This window comes from Brachypodium distachyon, chromosome 1, assembly GCF_000005505.3.
Source record: "Brachypodium distachyon strain Bd21 chromosome 1, Brachypodium_distachyon_v3.0, whole genome shotgun sequence".
In the NCBI taxonomy this organism is placed as follows: Eukaryota; Viridiplantae; Streptophyta; class Magnoliopsida; order Poales; family Poaceae; genus Brachypodium; species Brachypodium distachyon.
The window spans coordinates 31,762,139-31,789,988 of NC_016131.3; the positions used below are offsets into that span (position 1 = coordinate 31,762,139).

The 27,850-nt window shown below is 48.5% G+C and overlaps 3 protein-coding genes and 2 long non-coding RNA genes across 6 annotated transcripts; 3 read left to right on the plus strand and 2 right to left on the minus strand.

The window, feature by feature from the left end:
* Positions 1-3,823: 3,823 nt before the first annotated feature.
* On the plus strand, positions 3,824-5,988 carry LOC100824753. 2 transcript variants are annotated; one of them, XR_002961556.1, is made up of 4 exons: positions 3,824-4,163; positions 4,501-4,768; positions 4,873-4,941; positions 5,607-5,988. XR_002961556.1 is itself a non-coding variant. In XM_024456525.1 (3 exons), the coding sequence occupies exons 1-3, from the start codon at positions 4,673-4,675 to the stop codon at positions 5,787-5,789; spliced, it is 348 nt and encodes a 115-aa protein (XP_024312293.1). In that variant the 5' UTR covers positions 4,170-4,672; the 3' UTR covers positions 5,790-5,988. The 2 variants fall into 2 exon arrangements, 1 of the variants encoding a protein (XP_024312293.1); XM_024456525.1 differs by lacking the exon at positions 3,824-4,163 and having other exon boundaries at positions 4,170-4,768.
* Positions 5,989-6,378: 390 nt separating this feature from the next.
* LOC100830189 (zinc finger A20 and AN1 domain-containing stress-associated protein 8) lies at positions 6,379-8,097 on the minus strand. The gene is made up of 3 exons (XM_003563581.3): positions 7,967-8,097; positions 7,765-7,809; positions 6,379-7,044 (listed from the first exon to the last, which is right to left on the minus strand). Exon 3 carries the CDS (start codon positions 7,031-7,033, stop codon positions 6,548-6,550), a length of 486 nt encoding a protein of 161 aa, XP_003563629.1. The 5' UTR covers positions 7,034-7,044; positions 7,765-7,809; positions 7,967-8,097; the 3' UTR covers positions 6,379-6,547.
* Positions 8,098-8,886: 789 nt separating this feature from the next.
* On the minus strand, positions 8,887-14,422 carry LOC112269694. Its single transcript, XR_002961557.1, has 2 exons — positions 14,289-14,422; positions 8,887-9,152 (listed from the first exon to the last, which is right to left on the minus strand). It is a non-coding gene; the product is annotated as an uncharacterized LOC112269694 (long non-coding RNA).
* On the plus strand, positions 9,049-14,865 carry LOC112269693 (repressed By RIM101 protein 1-like). The gene is made up of 2 exons (XM_024456526.1): positions 9,049-9,152; positions 14,289-14,865. Exons 1-2 carry the CDS (start codon positions 9,138-9,140, stop codon positions 14,544-14,546), a joined length of 273 nt encoding a protein of 90 aa, XP_024312294.1. The 5' UTR covers positions 9,049-9,137; the 3' UTR covers positions 14,547-14,865.
* On the plus strand, positions 9,775-13,381 carry LOC104581513. The gene is made up of 2 exons (XR_729490.3): positions 9,775-10,408; positions 12,446-13,381. It is a non-coding gene; the product is annotated as an uncharacterized LOC104581513 (long non-coding RNA).
* Positions 14,866-27,850: the final 12,985 nt, after the last annotated feature.

The following is a 27,850-nucleotide window of genomic DNA, read 5'->3' on the forward strand; positions in this document are numbered from 1 at the left end:
CCATGAGGTTATGCAATATGTAAGGTACTATTTAATTCTGGATCAATACGGTGTAATATACTTTTGACCTTTGTATCTTGATATTACATCTTGAAACTGTGTGTGCTAGCGAGTCGATCCAGAGACTAGCACAGTAAGCACAGAGATCGAACCCTGTACGGGGGCGGCCGCTTCAGACGCCTGACCTTGATCAAGTCAGTCTTGTCTGCCATGCCTCTGCACCAGCTGACTGTGTTGGGTCTTTACCGTAAGTTGGAGAAGAGGGTTGAGAAGATCATGCGGAGTTTCCTCTGGTCGAGTTGGGCTGAGGCTAGCGCTGGGAACTGTCATGTCAGTTGGGTGAAGTGTTGCCGCCCGCTGTGCTATGGTGGACTTGGTGTCGCCGACCTCGCCAGGCTGGCTGTCAGTCTGCGCACTCACTGGCTTTGGCATATGAGGACTGATCCCCTTCGACCTTGGCGTGGTTTGGACCTCCAGTTCTCTCCCACGGAGCGGAGCATCTTCTTGGCCTCCACCAAGATGGTGGTCGGTAATGGGGCCACCGCCCTATTCTGGGAAGACCGTTGGGTGGATGGAAGAGCTCTTTCCGAGCTGGCTTCGGACCTCCACCTCGTTGTCCCGAAGTGCATTCGAAAAACCCGCACGGTCTCTGAGGCCCTAACGGATCGATGTTGGATCCGTGATATCCAGGAGGCCCTTGGGCCGCTGGCTCTTTGGCAATACATCTAGGTCTGGCGATGGGCCCGCAGTGTTTTCTTATCGGACTCGCCCGATGCCCTCTCCTGGCACTGGGCCACGAACGGCCAGCACTCATCCAAATCTTGCTATCGGGCCCTCTTTCAGGGTGGGATTATCTCTGATTCCTGGAAGCTGAACTGGAAATCTTGGGCCCCACCACGGGTGAAATTCTTCATTTGGTTGGCTGCCAGGATCGTTGCTGGACCGCTGAGCGACGGGCACGTCATGGCTTGTTCCACGCGCCATGCTGCTTGCTTTGCGACCAGACCTTGGAGACCATGAACCACCTTCTTGTGGATTGCCCGTTCTCCCGTGTCCTTTGGCATGAAGCACTCTCGTGGATCCGCCCGCGTCCCGCCGATCGCTGGCGTTCCTTTTGCGACTTGGTGGCAGGAGTCCATCCGCTCCTCCCCTCCTACCACGCGAACGGGCACGACGTCCCTGATCATGCTAACGGCATGGTCTATTTGGAAGCACCGCAACACCACTGTCTTTGACAATGCAACCCCCAACTTTGCCTCCCTCTTTGACCAGCTCAAGGCTGATGCTAGGTGCTGGGCGACTGCGAGCGATGCTAGCCTCGGGGCGTTGCTACCGGATGTCTCTAGTTAGGCGTGTCGCGTTGTAATTCGGGTGTGGCCCTCTATGGTCTTGTACATAAACTTCTTTCTATCAATGCATCGAGACACAAAGCTTTTTGCGTTTTCTCGAAAAAGACATCGTACCGCCAACGGAGAATCAAAACCAATGTGCATACAATAGTAAAAAAAATGTGACAATTGGAGGTACTGAAGAGCATGATCGTCCAAGGCAAACAGGGCCGGACGGCAGAAGGGACCATTGACTCTGCCTCGACGGATTGCTTATTCCAACCTAGCCAGCCCAAAGTTTTTACATGAGACGAGCACAACATGCTAGAATTCCCAAATTGTCATCAACGAGAAAGGGGTGTAAAGCCTATACATGACAACCTTGCAACAATAGTCCACCAACATCACACCTCACAAGAACTCTCAGAGATGCTCATAGGGGTAGGGTGTGCGTGCGTGCGTTCATAGGGGTGAGTGTACGTGCGTGTGTGTGAGTGCTTGCGTCTGTACTGTGTTTGAAAAAAAAAGATATGGAATGTATAGTTTTACTTTCTTTAGTTTACCACTGTGCGAGCAAATAACCATGGGTACTAGTACAAGGGACGACAATGTTTACTGGTTGCTAACCGGTTTCCAAGTTTTAACACGCAGGGTGGACACAGTACATTACATAATGCTAGCTAAATGCGAAGCTGCGACACCGAGCAAAGACGACCATAAATAAAGCTTACACAGCATAGCCAACATGCAGACAATTGGGGCAGGCCAGATCACCGTCACAACAAGCAAATATTTGTGGCGGTGATGACATACCCGTCACAAAAATAACACCGTCACAAATATTGTTTTTGTCGTAGCCCGGGGCGTAGACATCGGGGGTGAGCGGCACCCCCTTTTAGGTTCGGCAGAGGGCGTCGGGGATCGCTCCGGCGAGCGCCGGCGAAGCCAATGTCAAGCGTGAGGATGCACACAATCGTTTTTACCCAGGTTCGGGCCACTCTGAGGTGTAAAACTCTACGTACTGCTTCAGCGTTCTTATTAGCCAGTGAACAAGGGTTTACAGGTTGCCGGGGGACTTCCTGAGCATTCTCTCCTTTTCTGCTAAGAGCTACTTGCTATTTCTGGCCAAAACTAGTAAAGAAAAACCGAACACCCCCCTTCCCCCAACCATTGGCGGGGATCCTCCTTTTATACTCAAGGGGATACCACAGGTGCCTCGGTGAATGGGTGACAAGTGACGAGTAAAGAACTAGCGCAGTTTGCCCTCGGTGTGCTGGCTTGCATGCATGATGAGTAGCCCTGCAGTTAGGGCGCTACGTGCCTAGAATTCACACCGGGCCAGTCAATGTAGGCTGACTGGACGGGGAATCCCCTTTATGTCGGAGCATTTAATGTTTGCTTGTGCTTCACTCCTCGCCCTGACGTGCCCTGCGCACAGGGAGCCCGCCGAGCGGCCACGTGGCGTCGTTGTCCTGCCCGCTTGGTCCCGCTCCTGTAACGGGTGCCTGCGCTCGAGAACACCCTTCCTTGCAACCGACCTCCCCAGGAAGCGCCCAGGCGGGAATTCTCTCGATGCCCTCCAGGGCAACCCCCGCAGCCCAGCTAGCCCTGCCGGGCTGGTGACTTGCCGGGCAGCTTGTGCGGTGCTGCCCGAGGTGCGATCTTTCCGGGGAGCAAGCGAGGTGGCCCACGCGTCATGCGACCCCGAGTGCCATTGGTGCGACAGTTTTTATCACTTTTGTGAAGCAACTACCATATGTCTTGCTCTAAACAATCTATAAAAAAATTGAACTTGCGTAGGACTGTATTTGGTAGATTTTACATGAGTGTGGTAATTTTTTATACTTGTTGGTTATTATTTAGAATTAACATGTATTTTAACCAAATTTATTTCAAATAACACCCATATGTGCTCCGAAAAATATGGAAATCAATTAGGGATCCATTTAGGTACTAACAAGGTTGCTATAATGTTTTGAAGCCATTTGAGAGAACAATGACTATACATTGCATTGTGATGGTGGCGTCTCATAAGTTGTGCTATGATCTTTTGGAATGAGAGTGTGAAGTTAGTAATGCAAATGAAACTTGAAAAATCATAACTAATTAATAAAAAATCGAACAAATGTGATTATGTTTGTTGTACTTCATTTCAGTTTATTATCATGTTGGAACAACAATATCACATGATGTTTCTCAGAAAAATGATTTTCCGTTTTCTAAATGCAAAAACTAGTGTATTTTGTCGAGCAAGCACAAGTTTTATGGTTCAAAGCGCACCTATCCAATTTTCACACATAGTAGAACATATTTAATTGCTAGTGTTCAAAAGGTTTTGAATTTTGAAGCTTTATTAATACTTTTTCCCATTTAAATGAATTTCCAGTGATTTTTCAAAAGTAATTCAAACTTGTTCTTAAAAAAGAAAATCTGGCCCATCCGGACGGCCAGAAAACCCTAGGTTTGAGGTGTGGTATAATACCCCTCCTCCTTCCTTCTCTCTTTCTTTCCCCAGCCGCCACCCACGCCCCGCACTCTCTTGGACTCTCTTCTCCATGACTCCACCGCGAGCAGCGTCCCTGCCCCGGCAGTTTCTTCCCCCGGCCGCCTCTCTCCCCCTGCTCGCGCCGCCCTCCACCCCCTCCCGGGCGAGACGGCCTGGATCCGGGTTTCGCCGGCCCCATCGTCGCCGGATCCTGGCGCCCCTTCCCCGGCCCCTGCCCACCTCCCCGCGTGACGGCGGCCATCTCCACCTCGACTCCAGCGCCGCCGACAGCGGCCACCGCCATGGCGCTACCCCGCCTCCCTATGCTACAAGGATTCACAAAGTTTGAGGTCATATTCAATTCATAGTCTCATATAGACCATTATGTAACTTTCTCCACTCTCCAGGATGTTTTACTTTGAATCCTTTTTAACCACGATACTGCAGAGTAGAGATTTATTTGGTTCTTGGAACCTTTTCTTCCTAGCACATTAGAAGTGTTACCTTATTCCTCTCATTAGATGTCTTGAGCCGGCTTTAAAAAATAAATGCCCCACATATTTGGTATTTAATTACTTATACACCTTCCTGTTATATCCTGTTAGCACTTTGATTTGTTTCCACATTTTGTTTGATTGAGTAGTCTTGAGTTGTAGAAATATCACTACCAAGACTTATCTTGTTCAGGTCTTTAAAGTGAAGACCAAGGAAATCAAGCGGACAGTCCAGAGGATAAAGAAGCAAGAAGATTCAATGTCCATACTTATATCGGTGTCGTAAAGAATACAGTCCCTGTAGGTTGAGAATTATTTTGTCTAATTTAGTTATGAACTAACCTAGGTTTCTGTCAGTTAATGCAATGCTACGACTGCGACAATGCCAGCTTTATGCTACTTTTGACTCTCATCAGCCTGTTGCGCCATACCAACTTCATCATAAAAAGAGTTGCACATTGGTAAGCTCTTTAGCTTGTTTTCGTTGGATGTATGTTTATGTCATCTCATTTAAACCTGAGAGATCAGAATCTGTAACATGCTTTATCCTCACGTTTGGCCTCAGGTTCTCATGTTGTCTTCTAGTATATCTCTAGGTGAGACCATTGGGCACGACATAATATACAATTCACAGGTTTGAGTTACTTGTACTCTTGCTGTTTTCCAAACTCCTACCCCTTAATAAGATGGAATTTGTGCTTCCTTGTTTGCGCAATAGACGGAGGTTCTGAGTGAACCTCATGTTCCTTTGGTATACCCAGTTTGTTCTGTATAAGTATAACAGTTTTGTGCCTGGAACTCTAAACTACCCTTGTTGTTTAGCTTAAACAGGTTGCTACCAATAAACAATATAGTTGCTTGTTTTGTCTGAGTCGTCATCTGTTAGTCAGCACTGGGAAGGGATCTGCTCTACAAATTCTAGCTTGTTTCAACCAATGTGACCAATATCAATATATATTTGTTTCAACTCTACAAATTCTAGCTTGTTGCATATGGACGTATAGTGGTTGGGGTCCTAAAAGTACCATACTTGAATGGCTAGAACAAGAAACCCTTAAGTTTTTGGTTTCTTTCGCTAGAACACTTCGGATAACCTTATTCTTATAGTAAGTTTTTGGTTTCTTTGGTTCCTGGGAGGGCTAAAATTGTTGGGCTATCCTTATACCAGATTAGACGAGCATAATAAACAACCGTAAACAGTATATGTGGCAAAGTACCTATCTTCCTTTTTGGCTTGTGGTCTCGCATCATGTTTTCTTATGGACAAGCATAATAACCAATTATCGTGGCTTTCTGTAGAAGACACTTGGTTCTTCACATGCTAGCTCACAATCAATCCAAAGTGATGGAATGGATGGTGCTGGAACCAGTGCTGATTGCAACAACAGTGCTATGAATGTGGACATCAATGACACTGCTATTGGCTTGGACGTAGATGGGGAGAATGAATCTGATGATGATGGTGAAACCGATGATCGATGATCCTAGTAGCAATCTAGAGTGATGTATTTATTTTGATGCTTGAACCTAATTGCATATGGTGATGTATGGACACAAAATGATGTGTATGACTTTAGTTGGTTCTGATTTGGATGAATGCAATGTCATGCATTTAATTGTTGTGCATTTCTGAAACTTTATATATATATTGTTATAAAAACCGATCTGGAACTATTTGTCATTTCTAGTGCTATCGATTGTTGTGAAATTCCATTTTTCTGATGTGTTTATTTTACTGTCGGTTATTGCAACGTCAGAAAGCATTTTTTCTGACGGCTTTGTTATTTCTTTGTCGACTACTGGCTGTCAGAAAATATCATAATTGTGTCGGGTCAACCGACACAATTTATTTTCCTGTCAATATTTTCTGACGGGTGAGCCGTCCAAAAAAAAGTTGATGAAACCGGATGCCAAAATGTTTTGTTGTCGGCCACCGTCAGAAATATCCATCAGAAATAGTATTTGTGACGGGTCACCGCCACGCAATTTTTTTTTTCTGACGCGCCAGTTCTGACGGTATTTGCATGACGGTTGACCGAGACAAATTATATTTGTGACGGTTTTTGGGCTATTTTTGACGGTTTTGAGAGGATGATCCTTGAAGCCGCTGAGGCGTGCCATGCATCACGATGGCAAACAACAATAAGGATTGTAGCAGCCAACATGAGACGATAATGCAGCAAACACACATGATGAAGTAGCACAGATTGGGACCTTTGTTCGCCAACCATAGGAAACACCTAGATCTTGTCGAGCTTCTCCGCCTTCACCACTGGATTGGCATTGGCAATAGCAGCCCTCGCCGCAGTCCGGTAGTCGAACTTGCACTCGTGCTTGTCAGAATAGCGATGCAGCGAGCAGTAAAGGTTCCCGCATCGGCAGTTGAATCCAGTAAGCCCAACCCTCTTTCTACAAGTGCTGCACCGACTATGGCCTTTGGGGTTCACCATTGCCGCCTCGCTGGGACCAGCAACATCAGCAGGCTGTGCAATAAGCGTCTTCACCTCAACTTGAGCAACAGCTACCTCTGTGTTTCCAGCAACATTACCGTTAACGATGCTGTCAAAAGAGGAGGCAGCCAGTTTGGCCTGCTCCTGCTTCATTGTCATCTCCTTGTGGCACTTGGAGCACATGTTCATGGTAGCCACGCTTCCGAAGAAGCCACAGTTATTGATGCATAGGATAGGGCCCTCCCGAGACTGGCAACCGGTCTCCTTGTGCTCCATGGCTTGGTTAACTAGAAATCAGACACAACACAGAGTCAATACAACAAGTCCAAAAGAGTAGACAGCAGAGGCTCAGTTACATTTCAAACAATCGCCGACAGTTAACAAATAGCCATTTCTCGGTAAATATGATGATAATCTTAAAACATGTTGCGGCCTAATGAATCAAACTCATGTAAAGTGAATATACTCTAGAACCATCTTACAGAAGATTAAAGGCTGTTTTGTCTAATATTACACAGTTGAAGGTACTAACGATCCAACATGCCTGCCTTATTATTAGCCAACAGCCTAATCACCTAACAGCATCAAAACATGGGGAAATTAATTCTAAAGAAAGGCCTCAACTTTACGCCGCTTTACGCGACACGGCAACAAATCCGTAAAGCAGGCAACCATATCTGCGCCTAACTTTGGCGAAAGCAGCCATCAACTAGCTGCGACAAACACACCGAATACGTGTAAAGGAGGTGGGCGCCTTTACATCAGAGCACCGAGTTCGCTCACGGTTCATCCCTGTTCTACACAATTCAACATTATACCAACAAATCGTGAAGGCTCGTCTAATTCTACACGAATTGGGACAATCACCACCCAGAAAATGTTCACAACCTCATAGGAAAAATTTCACAACATGTGCTCCACAAAAGAAAAGGACACAAACTACAACAAAACATGCCAAGAAAGCCAAATAATTATCAAGACGAACAGAGAATCACCGAGACACGAACCTGGTATATAAGAAGGCCCTCGACGCGGTTCCTCTCCGGCGATCCCTGCACAGAAGTCCAACGAAAAAAAGAAGAAATCAGCACCAAAAAAACTCGGGTAAAAACTGCCCGGATCAACCGTGTGAGGCCGAGCCGTCGCCGGAAAGACAGAGATCGACCCGGGGAGATGGCAACCCGTGGCTGAATCGGGGAGGATACTAACCCTAGTGGGGAAGACGAGGAGGCGAGGGGAGAGGAATCGCGAGGAATTCGGTGGGCTTCGAAATGAGGGCGAAACGTGGGGAGTTCGGGAGAGAGATAAAAGCAAACCAGTGAGGCACGGCAAATTACGGGGATGCCCCTCCAAGGGCCCCGCATCTGTTTTCTTTTCTATACGCTGGATGGCGGGCCCGACCACTGGATGCGCTAGTGCTTTTCTAGAAGTACTTGTTTTCTGAGGGAAATTTTTACGTGCGGGTGTTTTGAGACGGGAGCATTCTGATTTCTGCCTTCTTCGGGTTATTACTAAAAGTTTTTTCACGTGGCTGCTTAGCATATGCACAGGAGTAAATATCTTTTTTTTTATTTTTATTTTTATTTTAATTTTTTGTAAGAACAATTTTTTACTTAGTGTCATGGGCGGATCCAGGATAAAAATTCAGAGGGGACAAAAATGTATTCATGAACCAATCGGACAATTGAGAGTGGGGGCCGCCTCTCTATACACAAGCTTGTTATAAGAGAGTGAAAGAGTGGGGCGGGCTGCCCCCACAGCTTCTATGCTGGATACGCCCATGCTTAGTGCCGCAACAGAATAATCTTCAAGTGACGAAATGGGTAAAAATAGTGCAAATTGCAGTAAAAGGAAAAAAATAGACAAAACATATCCGGTCAAGATATTGTCGAAACAAGGGAACATAAGTTGAAAACATATTTTTATTCAAACGTCCCACATGAGAGCAGTGGCTATTCGAAATTTCCAAATTGGTTTCCAAAAGGAAGCACACGCGATGGTTTTAGGACAAAAACATACCAAAATTAAATGACGGGAACATGAGGAAAACGGGTTATCATGGGCGGAGCCAGGACCTGGACAGAGCCTGGGCAAAGTTGAGACTATTGTCTAAACTGACAATCAAAATAGACAGATCATAACATATAAAATAGCACCAAACTTCGAGACAACAAATCCACGTCAATAATAAAATGAAAATCTGAACATTGTACCGACATAACTAGTTTTAAAGTTCACTAATCGATACAATTCACCCATGCTCAGTTTAATAGACCAAAATAAAGACAAGACTCGAGTCTCTTGACAACCGAACTCTTGTCGTAGCACCAAACTCGCCATTTTTACCAGCAAAATAATAGCTCCCCAAATCACCATCCAAATGTCAAAGAAGATACTGCAAGATGAAATAAAGGGGATTTGTAACTGAATAACTTAAGTGTCATGGATATATTCAAAATAGAGAGCTTGCAAGAACAAAGATGGTAGGATGGAACATACCATAGTGCGCTACAAAAAATTACGAGAAAGCAATAAAAACAGTAAGCTGCATTCTTCGTCTCACGGTATTCTATCCATCTATACTTATTATACCAGGATTTAGAAAATGCTCTGGTAACATTGCCAAATTCAGTACGACGAACCAGTGCGTCCGACGGTCGTACGACGTGATATCAACCACAAGATGATTTGATCGATGGTTCATGCCTTGCGCCGGACGAGAATCGTACGTGAATCAGTCGTACGTGTAGCAGTTGCATTGGACCTTTCAATATGCATGCCCTCCTCCGTGTGAGAGCAGAGCAGGCAGCAGGCGAACAGCCTCGAACTGAAGCCGAGATCGCGAGGAGTCGAGGAGTCGATCGGTTGCTTTGGGACTTGGGAGCTTGTTGGGCTATTATCCTGTGACGGTTGAACTTCTATTTAGTAGGCCCAGTACGCAACTAAAGCCCAGATTGATTTTGCCCGGGCTCACAAGGAGACGGGACGGGATTTTTTCATGTTTTGATTCATCGAAGCTACACTACGAGCAGCCAGTGAGCCCGGGCAATTGCCCACGGTGCCCGGCCGCTGCCTCCGGTGGTTCAAGCACGTTTTTGCGTGTGGTCTCCTGACTCTCCTCCACTTTCCCCTTCCCCATCACCATTTCTCTCCGGACAACCAAATCTCGTCGGTGCTTCGCTGCTTCTACCTCGCGCGATTCTTACCGAGGGACGGAGCTCGCAGATCAGGGCTTCCCCGCACGATTCTTATCCAGCGGATTAGGGCTTCCCCGCACGCCCGGCTGCCGGTCACAGCTGCCTGGAACGCGTGGATGGGCGCACCGCGGGCTCGCAGTCGCAGATCAAGGCAGGGCGCGGCTACCGTGCCGCTGCGGACAGGTCGCGGTCGGGGAGCGCCCGGAGACGGAGAAGCCGCGAGCACGCGGGCGCTGGCTGTGTCAGGGAAGGACCGGGAGAGCAGAGCAGGCGGCGCGAGCTCCACCGGGAGTTGATGGGGGCCGCGAGGGGCTCTGCATGTCGCGTGGCGAGGTGATGGGGGCTTCACGAAGGGTTTTGGCATGGTGATTCGGCGCGGCAGGCTGCTATCCCTCATGGCCGACGAATCGAGCACGCCGAGCGCATCGAGCATATACGCTTGCATCAAGTCACGGTTAGTTCCTCGCATCTTCACCCAAACTGCTCTGATCTATCCTATTCTGTCGATTTTTGGGTTCTAGGTTCGCCCCTGATTCGATTCGTTACATGCATTGTTGTAAAATTAGAGCCCAGAATGCATATTAAGTTCATCAATCGTGCTGATTAGGTTAAGGTTTTGCTAAGTTTTCGCATCAGACTAGGCAATTCTTTTACCTATCTAAAATAGCTTGCGGTTTACCTCTGTTACAGGGATGCAGTGCAACTTTGCATCCAAATGTACCTTAATTAGGCCACGTACAGCACTGGGGCTAACAGTCGATGCTAGGATTCTGATCTTGGCCAATCTGCCATTAATGAATTAAATCCCAGGCACATCTATGGCATCGCCGCAAAACTAATAGCCTGATGCTATCTAAACTTCTGGCCTGTGGCATGAAATGCAGACGAAATCGCGCGCTAGTTCTAAGGTGCTGGATTTAGCGCCCAGCGCTGGGAGATTGAACTCTTAGCTGCTTTTTTATTTTTCTGGTAATTAAATTCTTGACGTTAAACCGCTGGATAAGCACCTAGTGCTCGACGTGCCCTTAAGTTGTTGCAATCATCCATGGGGACTGTGTGATTTTTGAGGGTTCCAAGTTTGCGTCGTGATTCAGTTTGCTATGCGATTCGTTGTAAAATTAGAGCCAAAATGCATACTAGGTCAATCGTGGTAATTAGCTTAAGGTTTTGTGCATCAGAGTAGGTTAATTTGATGTGGGGTAAGCAATTTTTGTATCTAAAATAGCTGGTTGTTTACCTCCGTCATGGGGGGATGCAGGGAAAGTTTCCAGAATGTATCATAATTATATTTGTTTTAATCCTCCATGGGAACCGTGTGTTTATGGTGTAAATTTATTTGTTTATTAGCGAACTATCATTTTTGTGATTTGTTTTAGTACTGGGGGATACCAACCTCAATGTTTTGTTCTAGGATTGATCCCAATCTGATTCGCTCTAAGATAAACATACCGGTTCGATGTTTGTTATTTATCGACTTTTTGTTTGTCGTAGCATAAGAGCTGAAATGTAGATTAGAAGTTGCATTACAAGCGAACATTTTCTGAAGCAAGGAGTCGTAGGATTAAGCATTCAATTTTGCCTTTTCAATTTACATCACTGTTTAGGTGTCTAACTTGATGCCTTCACAAGTTGCTGGACTAATCATTTTTTTTTAATTAAAACTTGCCAAAATTTTGAATTAGAAGTTGCTACACTAGGTACCCTTTTTGCTTTATCATATAGTTGCTTTCTGACATGTTAATACTGACTAGAAATTGTATTAGAGACTCAAATTTCGACTAGAAATTGCTTTATCATTTTTTCGTGTGATGATTAGTTGCTTTTTCAGCCACTCAAGTTTTGAGTAAAAGTTGCATCTCCTAGCAAAATTTTGAATTAGAAGTTGCTACCCTAGTTACACTTTGTTTTGCTTTACCACATAGTTGCTTTTCTGATCTGTCAACTATTGACTAGAATTGTGTTATAGAGTCAATTTTTGACATTAATTTGCTTTATCATATTTTTTTCTGCCTATTTTCTGTGATAATTAGTTTCTTTTTCAACCACTCAACTAGTTGAGTAAAAGTTGCATTCCAGCCAAATTTTGAATTAGGAGTTGCTAGACTAGTTAGCCTTTTTTATAAGAAGTTGCTTTCTGATCTGTGAACCATCGACTAGAAATTGCATTGGAGAGTCAATTTTTTTAAGAAATTAAATATTCATTTTATTTCAATTTTTGAATAGGAGTTGCTTCACGTGTGTTGATTATAAATTGCTTTAGCTTATCGAACTCTATTTTTGAATAGTAGTGGTATCATCGATTAGGCAAACCATTGAGTACAAGTTGCTTCACTGCTCATGTGTGCTGATTATAAGTTGCATAACTGTCCACTTCATCTTTTTTTAACCACATCTACCTTTTTTGCACGACCGATTAGGCAAATTAGCGACTAGTGTTGCTAGCGATGCAAGACAGCTATTTTGCAAATCACATCTCCCTTTTTTTTTACAGATTTTTGTGCAATTATTGGACAAATTGGGCGGACACACCTGCAAAAAAGACCATGGACCAAATCTTTCAGATCAGGGAAGTAAATAACAAGGATGAAAATGGATAGTCCTGAAGCATGTGGTGGTGCACTGTTTTTTTTATGCAGCATCGTGTCAGTTTTTTTCATCAACTCTTCTATCCATGAAATACTATTTCTGTATGTATCCATCCTACTTCTATGCATGATAGCTCCTGCTCGTATGCTCTTATGAGTTTGTCTTCTCTACATGTCGCCTAGTCCTTTTTTTATGTGTTTTTGCTCATTGAAACATGGCTTTTGGAGGCATGCCCAGTTTTTTTTCCTAACCCCAGATTCCAATTCTGGGGGTGCAGGCTCATGAGAACATGTAGCATGATAGCAAAATCATAATGGGCATGATGCTGGGAGTTAGTTTTTTATGCAGCATTTTGGGCTGAGAAGCAACTTTTATTTCATGTTTCCTAGGGTTTTGAGCAACAATTTGTTGGTGGGGACGAGAAAGAGGTGCTACAGGGTATAGGCAGTAAATTTCTGGGTAGGGAGGGAGGCAACTTGTGGTGCTTCAAGAAAGATTCATGGAGGTAATGTCACGGTTATGGGCCAGTCCACAACGACAAGTGAAGACCTGGAGCAACAAGTGATAGTCCAGCCTGTTAATGATGTGCCAGGCCGGTGCTTGAGGCCTGGCTGCGTCCAGCTGCAGAGGCTTTGCCTATGTAACACTAGTCTTAAGGATGGAGGGTTCATCGATAAACTGACTTGTAGCTTGAGCTACTTTCCTCCTCCGTTGCTCTTCTTACTCAAATTCTCTGCTTGTAACTGAATCTGAACCAAGAGTTGCAGATCTGAACCTATTTGGTGTGTTGCCACTAGGTCTGATCGTAACTGGCAGAAGGAAGCTTTTTTTTCTTTTTTTATTGCCTTGCCTTTTCAATTTTTTGCTTGTCCAAGGGGCAACTTTCACCTTGACGAGGGCCTCACGATGCAAAACAGGTCCCAAAACATCATGGTCGGGGGGTTTTGCGGGCGGACACATGACGCATATAGAAGGAGACCAAAACTTGCTTTTTTAGGAAACTTAGACTAACACTTGCCGTTTTTGGATGTGCACCGTGTGCACCCTAATAGTGCATGGGCACCCTAGAGCACCATTTGAAAGAAAACTGTAAGAGACGCCCTACGAAAACTCCGAAAAATAATTGGCTAACCGGCGTTTACCGTTAGCACATTCTCCTCCACATATTCAATATTTTTTAAATTTTGCTAACGGCTAAAGGAAAAAAAAACTTCACATATTAAATGCATTGATTGATGAAACAGCCAGTACTTGCGAGTTCGAGACAATAACAACAGTCCTGAAATGACACTCCTTTGTCACACAACTGGGCATAGGCCCTGTACGTGTCGAGTACGCTGGCAATGGCGGGCACTACTGTATGTTTTGCTGGTTGGCTGTATGATCGATCGGCGTCCAGGTCCAGCAGATCCCGCTCAATGCATTCCCCGCATAACGCCGCAAACTCTTCACAAACCGTACGAAGATCATCAGCCACAGCCCCCCCCCCCCCCCCACCCCGACATTCGTGTCCAGCCGCGAGCTCGATCACCAAGCAATTAGCGGTGAGTAACGAAGCAATCGACCAAATCCTGCGCTTAACCACTCGTGCCCACCCCACCCCGCACCCATAAAACCCTTGCCCCGGCCATCGCCAACGATTAAGCTGATCAAGAGCCCAAACCAATAAACCCGGTCTCTCCGCTCGATCATCGCCAGAGGAATAAAATAAATCGGCCGCCCGATCTCCGACGAGCCGCCCGACGTACCTGAAAGCCGCCAGCGCCGAGATGGAGATGAAGAAGATGGCCTTCGCCGCGCTCCTCGCCTTCCTCGTCGCCGCCGCCTCGGCCACCGCGGCGCTCGCCTCCGAGGCCGCGGCCGCCGGCGCTGCCGGCGCCGCCGCACCCGGCGGCGAGGGCGCCACGGGCGCCGCGGCCGCCGGCCCGGCCACCAGCGCCGCCTCCGCCCTCGCGGCCGCCCCCGTCGCGCTCCTCGCCTCCTTCCTCGCCTACTACCTCCACTGATGCAGTGCCCGCCGAATCGATCCGTCCGTTCGTTCACGTTTTTAGGTGGTTGCTGCTGTGATGGAGGAAGAAGAACAGAGGGAGGGAGGAGGAGGAGGAGAGCAGCATCGCATTCGCATTAGTCGCGCGCACGGGTCTCTCTCTTCGTGCGCGTGAACAAAATATCGGGGTGCTTTTTGTTTTTTTATATTGATTGATTGATTGATTCGTGCTGTGTTGTGTTTATTCATTATTATCGATCTAGTGTTTATTTCTTTTCATGATCATCATCTAGTGTATGCTTAATCGTATTGTAATATCAATTGAATTGTTTCCTCTACTGTGTTTGTTGCCATTTGCCCTGTTTCTTTAATTTGATGTATTATCTCTGGTTCAATGTGCGGAAGGCTTCGTGCTTTGTTTTTTTTAGGTCTTCTTTCTTTATCTCTCACTTAGCATTCAGTTGTATACTAACGAGGAGAGAGTTTATATAGAGACAGAAAGATCCCCAGTCATCAGAATCATCAATTAAATCAAACACACTTTCAAAACGGGGGGCAGCGAAATACTCAAAACATCAAGCTGCTCCTCACGGCATTTCAACAAACACTTTACGTGCATAGAACAAATCTGAACCGGTCCAACAAATCTGTAAAGACCGAGTTGCTCAACATGCACACAACGATAATAGTTGTAAGGATAGCTTACTAGAATATCAATACCCCATCAAACATCCATATATCAAAGAATATAAATATGTCTTGTCTCAAGTGTCAACTCAACCAAATAGCACCAAACTCGAACAATAGATGCCAATTACAACATATATAACAAGAGAAACACCAAATCAAGAGGAGACACAAGAATTTGCGTGGAAACCCCTTGTGTAGAAAAATCACAGCGAGCACGACGCTTCACTATGAAGATGAAGAGTACAAGATGGAAGCCAATAAGGATGGGAGGTTCCAAAATTCCAAACAATCCCTCACAAATTTAGTTGGATTTGCTAGACCAGGTGTCTCTCCTCTCACGCTAACGTTAGAGCTCTCAAGACAAGAACAAGAAGACAGTGAACTCTCTGTCTATATTTGAGGAATGGGAGAAGGCTCTAAAGAAAATTTTGAAAGACCGCGGTGTCATTTTTGAAAGACATCATCTTGAGGTATGGTTACCCGCACAGCGTCATCACGGATAACGGAACAAACTTCGCAGAGGGGCCTTTTGCGCGATTTCGGCGGAAAAGAAAATCCGGCTGGATATCGCCTCCGTGGCACATCCTCAGTCCAACGTACAAGTTGAGAGAGCAAACGGCATGGTTCTGGCCGGCATAAAACCTCGACTAATTAAGCCACTGGAACGTACTCCAGGATGCTGGCTAGATGAACTCCCGGCTGTGCTATGGAGTCTCAGGACAACTCCGAATCGCTCCACAGGCTATACGCCATTTTTCCTCGTATACGGGGCAGAAGCTGTCTTATTAGCCGACTTTGAACATGACTCTCTGTGAGTGACCATGTATACGGAAGTCGAGGCAAAAAAGGCCTGAGAAAATGATGTCGACCTGCTCAAAAAAGCACGGGAATTGGCTCTATCTCGATCGGCCATCTATCAGCAACACCTAAGGCGTTATCACAGCCGGAAGGTAAACCCGCGGGTATTCCGGGAAGGAGATCTCGTGCTCCGACTTGTGCAGCGCACAACCAGCATGCATAAATTGTCGCCCCCATGGGAAGGACACTTTGTTGTGAGCAAAGCGCTACACAATAATTCCTACTATCTTTTAGATGCGCAGGATCCCAACGTGAACAGGATGGACCGGTCGGGCAAGGAGACAAAGAGGCCATGGAATGTAGCTTTGCTTCGTCCGTTCTATACTTAAGAGATGAGTATTTGTATCACTTTTTGCTTATGTTGAATGTTTTGAGACAATGAAATTATCCGCCGGGTTCTTAAAAGGAACTCGGGGACTTCCATGCTATATGAGTGTTGTATTGCATTTATCTGTTTGTATGTCAGCATGGCTTGATTGTGTAATCTTATGTCGGTTTAGTAATGTGTCGGTACTGAAAACCCCCTCTATGACTTAGCTGTTGTCCGCAACTCGGCTTCATGACAAGCTAGAGTATGGGTACGAAATTACTGAACACATGAAAAACGATTGTGGAAACAAGCAAATGAGCTAGCTAAGATGCGTGTTACTTTCCCTAACCCGGAATTTCCTTCCTATATCGGATGTTTCCAAGTGAATTTTTCGAGTTTAATATTTTTTGAAAGGTCTATTCTATGACTTCGCGATTCATACGTCGAACGCCAACAAGACAGACAAAAGACCGAAGGCATAAAATTTCACCAACAGAAAAAATAAACTCGGAGACTCGGTTGGGAACTTGATAATTAAAAAGGCATAAGTAAATTAAAAGTGTTGTGCGTCACAACCAACAATACTTTAAACTGTTTACATCTGCACCGGCATCCCGAGGATCTGATAACTTTAAACTTTTTTTCCGACATAGCTAAGATAAGGCAGAAGGGTTGGTGCCGGTACTCGGAGCGTCCGTCGCCGTGGAAGTCGACTCGACCACGATCTCTTCGTCGACTTCCTCTTCGTCTTCCTCGGCCGCCTCCTCGTCCGCGTCTGGTATCGGACCCTCCACGAATTTATGCACGTCGGCATATTGGATGAAGGAGTAGGCCCATTCCTGACTCTTCGCAATCAGCTCCGGGTCCGAGAGGAAGGGGGAGCCGACGCGCTTGGACTGCAGCACGTCGAGGTTAATGCCGTCATACCAGGAAAGTACAAATGACAGAGCCTCGTCGGGCCCGACACGAGCGGCCGACTCCCACCACTCGTTTAGCCGGTCCTCCACCCCCAGGAGATGCTTCGCTAGTTCCGGGATGCCAGTTGGAGCTTCTTATCACGGCCACAGAGCTCGGAAGGCACGAATGCCGGCATTGAGCATATTGACCCCGAAAGACTTCAGAGGCTTGACGCGGCTCGAGATGCTGATGAGGTAGTCCTCCACGTCATATTCTTAGGGCAATGCCTTGGTTGGATCCCTTCTTCCGCGAGCTCTGATCACAGCGGCCTGAGCAGTCTCGGTAGAATGTGGAAAAAATTCTGACAAAGACAAAGAAGAAGTAATGAATCTCGGCACGCTATTGTTGCTCTCAGCCAGATGATCAAAGGAAAATATTTGGGTAAGGGCAACTTACTGGTTAGCATCCCGTCTATCCTGCCGAGATCCAGCTTGCACGCGCCTAGCAGAAGTGCACTCTCGGTCTTCTCTTTTTCGGCAGCGGCGACTCGGGCTTCGGTTTCAGCGAGAAGACCCTTGCATTTTTGCACTTCACCTTCCAGGCGGATCCTCTCGTCGGCTTGAGTGGAGAGGGCCGAGGTAAGTTGAACTACCTCGTCCTTGTGCGCCCCCGCTTGCGCTTCGAGTTGTGCCCTCAGCCGGGCCACCTCGTCTCGGTGCTGTTTTTCCAGCCGAGTTTTCTCCCCTGTTTGAAAGACATTGTTTACAAGAGTCCAAGATTAAAATGGATGAAACCCGAGATAAGGACAAGATCATACCCTGCACTTCCGCGACGCGCTTCAAAAGCTCCGACACTTGAGCGTTGTCCCCGGCTGTGGACGAAAGCACACATCAGTCTTCACAGTACATAAATAGTTGGACATAGCTTTTATGTCGGTGGAAATGTACTTACTCTTGTTCTGCTGTTCGGCTACCAAAGCTTTGTGCTGTGCCGCCAGTTTCTTGTGCGCTGCAAGTAGGACCTTGAAGGTGGCGGTGCGCTTATTCATACAGCTCTGCAAGTTGGTGATCCACAGTTAAGTCTATTCTAGTGGCAGGTCAACAGCTATAAGCTTCAGGCCGACTATTCTAAAGCCGGCCTGAATCTCGAGGAATAAGTGTTTGAAGTTTTTAAACTTCAGCCTGACTATTCTAAACCCGATCTGAATATCGGGGATAGTGTTTGCAGTTTTTCAATCTTGCACAGTGTTTGGAATTTTCTGAGATAAGCTTCAGGCTGACTAATTCTTACTCGCCCTAAACCTCGGGGACTAGGAGTATGTATACTAGAAATAGAGTAAAAAACTTCAAAGGAATTTTTCGTACCTCGGCAGCTCGGCTGGATTCAAACAAGGCGACCCTCGCCTGGAACATTCGGGCCGACACAGACTCCGGAGTCGCTGCCACAGGTGCTGGCCCCACCAGAGGGCTCTGTCGCGCTGTCTGGATGGTGTCGGAGTTCACCTCGTAGCTGTCGGCGCTGTTCCAGTCCATGACATACTGGCCAAGCGACCCCCAGCTATGTCCGCTTGCCGTCCTAAGGGGAACTCCCTGAGTACCCCGGACAGACGCTGAGCTGGAAGAACTCGGAGGCTCTTGTCCCGCCGGGATGGCGGAGCTCGTAGTCTTCTTAGCTTTTGCAGCCGCTAATTGAGTCGCTTGCGGCTGCGGCAGCGGCGATGGCGGCGCTGCTGTCGCTTGGGGTCCTTGGGGTTCTTGGGGCTTTGTGGCCGGCTGTTGAGGAGTTTCCGTGGCCAGCGGCTCTGATTGCGTGTCAGGTGCTGCCGACGAAGGATCAGCCCCGGCCGCCAAAGTTCCGGCCGCAGATGTCCCAGCTTGTGCGACGCTCGAAGCGTCGATGCCAGGGCCAACATCCCGGACGGAAGATGTCGGATCTACAGCCGTCTCGGTCTCTCCCGTGGCCTGAGTTGAAGGCTCGACACGCGGAGATGAGGCTGCCGGAATCTCGGACGCAATGCACGTCTGAGATTGCATAGCCGTCAGAGCCTCCCTGCAGGAATGAAAGTTTGTTAGCTTCATGACGATTAAGAAAAATACCGACATCAGGGATCGAAGTGTTGTAAATCTTACCCAACGACCATGGGCTTTGGCTTCGGTTGCCGCCTAGCGGTTTTCTTCTGCTTCATGGTCCTCGAAAGATCGGTCTCGGTGATGCGCTTCTCGCGGGCCGGCACCGCAGCAGCAGCCGGACCCGACGCCACAGTAGCGGCGGGATCATCCGAGTTAGCCGTTCCCGGATTAATGCAGGCATGAGCATTTTGGTGATAAGTGTTCTAAAATCCATGAGAAGATGTCGGGAGTCATTATCTCTGGCACGACGGGGGACCGGCATGAGCGATTGACATATGATCCTTCGAGTCCGGGTCTTCCTGGTCGGGGGTCAAGCGCTCGCTCCCGAAGCGCTTATCTGGCGAATGCCCATCCTCATTGCGCTGAAGGGTAAACCTCTGTATAAAAGTATAAGGTTGTGCCGGAATAAGTCATTGTCAGATGGAAGCCGGCATAACCATCATGTTGGATAAAAACGGAAGACATACACAAATAAAGACTTACCGGGGGCGGACGGTGCTTCCAGCTGAATGGGATCATGCCCTAGACCCAGTGCTCGGACAAGTTCGTCTTGGCGATTGCCTTAACACGGCGCCGGACTTCGAGCTTTTCTAGCCGGACGGTTGAAACCCGGTTCGGGTCAAACTGGCCGCTATAGAAACACATCTTGTGTGTCCGGCGTTGGAGCGGGCATAACCGTCGGAACACGAATATCGCCAACAGGTCGTCGGCCGTCATCCCATTCTCCTTGAGTTCGATGATGCCGGCATGAACCTCGTTGATCTCGGGAAGAGAGTCTTTGGGGTCGTGCTTCCAGTTCTTCTTTTCCTCCGGTGGGCCGACTATGAATCCCGGCAAATTGATCTTGTCGGTGTCGGAGTCGGAGGAGTTCTTGACATAGAAGAAGGTGTTCAGCCATTTTTTGTAGGACTCAAGACCTTGGATCCGAGGAAAGATCAAACCTCGACGGGGTATGACGGTGGCGGCGCCGCACTGAGTCATGTGCTTAGCGGCGCCGGGATTGTCTTTGTCAGGAAGGACTTGGGGCTGGAACATAAAATACTTGGCCCACAAGTCGATAGAAGGCTAGAGGCCGAGATAAGTCTCACAACAAGTGACAAATGCCGAGAGAGTGAGAATGGCGTTAGCCGGAAGGTGATGTGGCTGGACGAAGAAGTCTAAGAACTGCCTAGTGAAATCGCTAGCCGGAAGTGCGAATCCACGTTCGAAGTGAGCAAGGAAGACGACACACTCACCAGGTTCGGGTGTCGACACAACCTCGTCGCCGGGGATCCGGCACTCCACCTCCTTCGGGATCCGCCGGGTCCGGCGGAGCCACTCAATATTCGCCGGAGATACATCGGAGCCTTCCCATCCGGCGTGCTCCGAACCCTTCTCCTCCTCGACGTGCTGAACGGCGGGGTCGATGGCGGCGGCATCGCGAGAAGAAGACGCCATTGCTCGAAACCAGATCTAGGTTTAGGGGCCCGATGAGAAGATAGCGGCGCAAGATGCACGCAAGCAGGGAAACGGCAACGGAGAGCTAGGCAAACGCGCGCAAGGGTGCGACGGCAAGCTTGGCTACCGGAAGCTAGGAGGCACGGCGGCAGAAGAGCTCTGAGTTCGCAGCAATGGTGAGGCGCGCGAGAGCAGAGGAGCTCTGAGTTCGCAACAATTGTGGGAAAGTGAAGGGTTTTAACCCCACCCCCTTTCCCCTTATTTATAACTGCGGCGCACTAATGGCGTGCGGATCTTCTGCGCCCACAATCTCCGTGGCCAGCGCTAAGGCCACGCACGATCATGGGGGTGTGCGCGCGGTTACTGGGCGACGTGGCGCAGTAAATCCCGCCGAATCCGGGAAGATAAGGATCCGCGTGGGAACCGAAATTCCCCCTCGTAATGGCCTGGCGGTTTTCCTGTCCGATGGGACGACACGCTTGCCTCAAAAGGCACGCTGGCGTACTTCGCTCTTAAATTCCCGTTATTTAAGCAGAGCGCAGAATACAAGCGACATGTGGCATTAATGTCGGCAGAAACGAGTTTTCTACTGCCAGCCACGAGGAAGAAAGGAATCTCGGCTCAGGGCTAAGAAAGCTCGGGATTGTCTCGGCATCTTCTTTGGCTCAGCCCTACTAGGCTTTGATGGCTTGAGTTGTGGGAAACTGTCGTGGCCCGAAATCTTTTCCTGCCGGACCGCAACAGCTTCAGGGACTAGTGTCGGGGGATGACCCTGGGTAGGGTCATGACGACACACATTAGCCGAGATAACGGAGGCAAAGCCGACACAGGCAACTACGCCGGCATCCTTAAGCCGCATTACTAACAGGCCGGCATACTAAGGATATGTCGGCACATCTATCTTGTCTTATGTGATTGCAGGATAGGCACGAGTAGTCCGATCTCGGCCTAGACCGAGACGCATCAACAGTCTCATCCTTATCACAGGGCGCAAAGTAAAGCAACGCCCTCTTTATCACGGGAAAGCAGTCGTTGCTCACGTCGCGGTGCCAGGCGATTGCGCAAAGAAGCACCGAAGAAGGACCGATGACGGAAGCCGACGCGTGGCTACAGTGCGCGCCGCTTGACGCCTGGAAAAGTAAAGTTGTTTTGTCCCCTGCCGTGCCACCCGGAGGAAACCAAGGGGTGTGCCCGGCGGGACCCGTAGAAGATAAGGTTAGCTTTTGGTCCACATGTCAGTGTGACATTGGCGGCCCATAAATAGGAGCACTACCCCTCCCAGGAGAGGGGTCCTTCACTTAGACATCTAGAGTTTTCCCCTTCTTCTTCTTCCTCAAAAAAACTGTTAAAGTATCACCATTGTAGATCTCGGTATCTCGGCAAATATCACAAAGAAGGAGTAGGAGTTTACCTCAACGAGAGGGCTCCGAACCTGGGTAAACCGTGTGCGTGTTCTTGTGTTGTGCGTGGTTCTCATCACGTCATCTATCCTCCGGTTCCTCCTTCGTCCATCGGCCTCAACATAAGCCATCATATGGCATTTGACGTGACACCACCACGACAATGGGAGGTTCCAAAATTCCAAACAATCTCTCACAAATTTAGTTGGATTTGCTAGACCAAATGTCTCTCCTCTCACGCTAACGTTAGAGCTCTCAAGACAAGAACAAGAAGACAGTGAACTCTCTGTCTATATTTGAGGAATGGGAGAAGGCTCTAAAGAAAGTTTTGCAAACAGCCCATCCAGCTTTCTAACATGTGCAAACCATTTATACTTCAGCCTACCACATGACTAAGCATTGTTTTACATGATAAGCAATCCAAAATAGTTCTCAAATGGCGAAATTAAAAGCTGCACATCACATACTAGTATATGTGACTTGATGCAGAAACCAGGATAATTCATCCGGAAAAAAGAAGAAGCTAGGGATAATAAAGCTTTTTATTGTCTTAAAAAGAAACACCGGTGCTTCTAGTTGGACGTTCTTCCTTTCATTTTAGAATACGATAGTTCCTTTTACCGGATCCGCAAAAAAAAGTTCCTTTTACCGGGAGAATCCCATAGTTGGATTATACTCCGGTGATAATTTCTTCAGCTTCTTTTTTAAATCGCAGAGCTTTTTTTAGAAGTTTAATTGCAGAGCTTTGCACGGCCAGGATGCAAATTAATGGGCCGGCCCAATGATATTGCTAGTGTGGATTCCTTAGTGCGCGTAATAGGCCTCATATAAAGGGCCCAGTGGAATTCCCCGCAAAGGGCCCAGTAGAATTCCCCGAGAAAAAAAGGGTCCGGTAGAAGACTGCTTCCTGAAACTTTTCCCAAGCCTGCCTCTCCCCGTCTCCCTTCCATGTGCAGATCGCTCTGCATCCCGGATGAAATCAAGAAGATCCATGGCCGAGTGAGTCACCAGAACAGAAGAGCTACTTACGTGCCGCAGCAGCTACGAAGGCACGGCACGACCCCTCCTTTAGAAGAGCTTCGAAGTTCGAAAGATGACCGTGACACGAGCGTCCGGTGCATTTGTCGTTCCAAATGAATCGGAAATCCTGTACTGATTTACAGCTCGTTTGCTATTCCCTCAGTCCGAAAATAAATAAGTGACTTAGATTTGTATAGATTTTTATATAAATCCAAGATATTTATTCCATACAAAGAGAATAGGGTTTTATTTGGTTGAATTTGAACTTCGGTTCCAAAAATTATGTATGCCTGTCGGGGGATGACCCCAGGTAGGGTCATGGCAACACACTTTAGCCCAGATGACGAAAGCAAAGCCGGCACGGGCATGTGCGCCGGCATCCTTAAGCCAAGCTAATACTAAGCCGGCATACCAAGTGTATGCCGGCATGACTATCTTGTCTTATGTGATTGCAGGATAAGGATGAGTATTTTGATCTCGTCCGCCGTCGAGATGGCTCAACTTTCTTATCCTTATCTCATGGCGCAAAATAAAACAACGTTTTTTTTATCACGGGAAAGCAGTTGTTGCTTACGTTGCGGAGCCAGGCGACTGCGCAGAGAAACACCGAAAGAGAATCAGTGACGGAAGCCGGCAGGAGGCTGCTATACTTGTTACAGGACGCCAGGAAAAGTAAACTTGTCTTGTCTCTTGCGGTGCCACCTGGAGGGAACCAAAGCGCGTGTCCGGCGGGGCCCATAGAAGATAACGTTAGCCGTTAACCCACATGTCAGTGTGACATGAGCGGTCCATAAATAGAGCACTACCCGTTCCTGGAGAGGGATCACACACTTAGACATCTAGGGTTTTCCCTTCTTCTTCTTCCTCAAGAAAACTGCTCAAAGAGCACCATTGTAGATCTGGTTATCTCGGTTTATACAACAAAGCAGGAGTAGGGGTCTTACCTCTACAAGAGGGCTCCAAACCTCGGTAAATCTGTGTGTGCTTGTGTGTTTGTGCGTGTTTCTCTTCACGTCCTCCCTCCTCCGGTTCCTCCTTCGTCCATCGGCCTCAACATAAGCCATCCTATGGCATCTGCTGTGACACCACCACGACAATTGGCTCCCACCGTGGGGCCAACAGCGACGCTGGCTGGAGTTTTCATCCGGATGGGAAGCTTCCTCGTCACCGGAGAGCGCGTGGTCTCCGAATTGGTCCAGAGATTCGGCTCTCTAAGCTTCATCGACAACAACGCAGGCTGCTTCAACGACGCACCGCTTCCTTGCGCGGGCCGCTTCATCAACTATGGCATGCATGAGGTTTATGTCGCTACTGAAAGTCCCTGTAGGTACCCAGAGTAGGTGGTGGTGGCCGAAGATGGCTCACGCGTTGATGCTGGCAAGGGTACCACAGAGAGTGGCGTGGTCCCAAGCAAATCCGGCAGAACGACGAAGTTCCCCTTGGAGAAGCCGGATAACGTCGCTGCTCAAGCCGGCACGTCGGCTCTGCCGCCAAAGCCGACTCAGCTCCAGGCCTCCATCGAACAACTGACCGCGCCAGTGGCGTCTAAAGCTAACCCGGCCCAGCTGCAGGCGGAGTTGGAGTTGGAGCGACAGAAACTGCTGAAGGAGGCTGTCGATGTAGCTCGCGCTCGGCAAGAACTTGATATTTCACTCCGTGAGTATAACAAAGCACATGGTCTCAATTCTACTGCATTGACTAACCCTAGCCGAGTTGGGGAAGTGCGTAACCGTGGCAGGAACTTGAACGCTGAGATAGCTAGAGATGGCAGGGGGGTGCCTGCAGTGTCGGCAAGTTTTGCTTCGGCACTGAAGCCGAAATACAATACCCCTGTCAAGAATCTCAGAGCTGCCGAGGCTGCGGCCGAAGAGTTGCCGAGTCTCACGGGAGAGGCACTCCGGCGGCAGCAGTTGCGCGTGAAGGAGTTGCTCCGCACAGCTAACGAGCAGAATGAGGCATACATGAGGTTGCACGGCAAGCCCGGTGCATCTCAAGTCATTCACTTGGCAGCGCGCGCTGATGGCCGGGCTGAGAAACAAGCGTCCTCGCCTGGTGGCAAACGGGACAAGAGTGTGTACTCAGGCCGAGATAAACGCCTAGAGCATTATGACCCCGCTTTGTCCGAGAAGCAAATGGTCAGAAGAGTTGATGACAGCCAGAGTGGACTGTGTCTCGGCAACAATCGCTGAGATCAGCAAGAACGTCACTCGGCTGGTCATGGACACCAACCTCGGGGTTCAGCACCCAATACTGCTGCAGGTCACCAGGGTGTCGGGCGCAACCCCCTTAATCGAGGTGAAGATCGCCTGCAAGACCGTTACGAGTCTCATGGGTACTCGGCCATGGGTGATGAAGGTTATCTCAGGCTAGAACGTGATAATCTCGGCCCGCTCGGAGCCCGAGTTGGGAACAGGCAAGTGTCGCCGCTGGATGCCAGGCATCGGCTCGATAGAATCTATCTGTCGGAGCTTCTGGAAGAACAAGGCCCTCCGGGACCGCGTTTTTTCGGGCACCAGATCATGAGGGAGACACCAGCTCAAGGTTTCCAGCTGCTCAGGGGTACAAGAACATATGACGGCAGTACTAAGCCGGAAGATTGGCTGGAAGACTATGCCACTGCGGTGCATGTGGCAGGCGGCAACCGCAGATGGGCGGTGCGTTATGTACCCCAGATGCTGGTAGGGCCAGCAAGAATATGGCTGAACAATTTGCCGGAAGGCAACATCAATTGCTGGATAGACTTTGAACAAGGTTTTGTTAGCAATTTCACTAGCACTTACAAGAGGCCAAATCGCCCTTAGCAGTTGTCCATGTGCAAGCAAAGGGACAACGAAACTGACCGGGATTACCTGACAAGATGGAACAATCTCCGCAATTTCTGTGAAGGGATAGTGGAGTCGCAAGCCATAGCCTGGTTTGCCCAAGGATGCCGGCATGGCAGCATGTTGTGGCAGAGGCTGCAAAGAGAAATGCCGGCAACTCTGTCTGAAATGATCAAGATCACCGACATGTATGTGCTCGGTGATCCGACTCAGCCATCGCTGATGCCGGCAGAACCGCAAAGGGAGCAGCCGATATACAATCCTGTCGGGGCATTCCGGAGGAACGATCATCAAGACCACCGCAACAAGAGAAGGGACGACAGGTCGGGTTACCAGTATGGGCCAACCCATGTCGCCGCTATTCAGGATCAACCTGATGCCGGCTCTAGCCAGCATCAGAAGACTGGAAATCAGCAGTGGGTCAAGAAAGGAGAGCAAAAGAAACCCTGGCAAGATAAGCAGAAGTATACGTTCGAGGTGATGCTGGATCAGCCTTGTCGTTTTCACACGACCAATCCCAGCAAACCGGCAAATCACACGACCCGGCAATGCAGCTGGATGCAGCGAGCCGAGAAGGGTGAGGCAAGTTGGCTGCCCCCTCCTCCACCGGTCACAGGCGCTAATGCCCAGATCTAGGGGCCCCCTCCGGCAAACAATGCTGTCAATCAGGTGGAGGACCAGGGTATCCCGCAATATTCCAGAAGAAATGAATACAAGGAGCATCACCAGAGCTACATGATTTTCATCACGGAACCGGCTGACAAGCAGAGTCGGTGCAGGCGAGAGATGGAAGTCAATGCTGTGATGCCGGCAGTTCCGAAGTTTATGTACTGGTCGGAACAGGAGCTCAACTGGAACGGGGCAGATCATCCTAAGGTCATGCCAAATCCTGGTGGATATGCTCTGGTGGTTGACCCGACACTCATCGGGCCCGACATTAACGTCAAATTCACTTGGGTTCTCATTGATAATGGGAGCAGCATAAACATCATGTACCGGGACACGATGCTCAAGCTCGGTATTACTGATAACATGGTTGAGCCTAGCCGGACTATCTTTCACAGTATCGTGCCGGGAATGTCTTGTGCCCCGGTAGGCAAGATCCGAGTTGACGTCTTATTCGGCACCAGGGAGAACCGTCGGACCGAGAACCTAGTGTTCGAAGTGGTGGACCTTAGCAGTCCGTACCATGCGCTGCCGGGCAGATTGGCACTGGCCAAATTCATGGCGACTACCCACATTGGCTATCTGAAAATGAAGATGCCAGGGCCAAATGGTACCATAACCATTACTGGCAAATACAAGCGTTCGATGGAGTGTGCGGCGGCAGGGTCTGCTTTGGCCGAGTCATTAGTCATCGCTGGCGAGAAGAAGAAGTTACAAGAAGCTGTTGCGTTGGCCCAGGCAGCACAAATTGGCCTGCCGGTTTTGACCAATTCCCATGGAAGTGTGGCTTTTCAGGCAGCCAAGGAGACGAAGAAGATACAGGTCGACAGTGAGTTCCCGGACCGCACCGTCATCATTGGTGCCGGCATGGGTGCGAAGTAGGAAGGCGAACTCTCCAGCTTCCTCCGTGAGCATCGGGACATCTTCGCACAGTCAAATCAAGACCTGCCGGGTGTGCCGAGGGCTAGCTGAGCACTCATTACATGTCAGACCAGACGCAAGACCAGTGAAGCAGCCCCTTCGATGCTTCACTGACGACAGAAGGAAAATCATATCGGAAGAGATATCCCGGCTTCTAGCTGCCGGCTTTATCA

What these genes read in the sequence shown, in the direction of transcription:
- LOC100824753 (XM_024456525.1), top strand. Translation starts at nt 4,673, where the DNA reads ATGCTACGACTGCGACAATGCCAGCTTTATGCTACTTTTGACTCTCAT. An exon ending in ATAAAAAGAGTTGCACATTG is followed by an intron (nt 4,769 to 4,872) that starts GTAAGCTCTTTA and finishes GTTTGGCCTCAG; the next exon opens with GTTCTCATGTTGTCTTCTAG. An exon ending in ACATAATATACAATTCACAG is followed by an intron (nt 4,942 to 5,606) that starts GTTTGAGTTACT and finishes GGCTTTCTGTAG; the next exon opens with AAGACACTTGGTTCTTCACA.
- LOC100830189 (XM_003563581.3), bottom strand. Translation starts at nt 7,033, where the DNA reads ATGGAGCACAAGGAGACCGGTTGCCAGTCTCGGGAGGGCCCTATCCTA.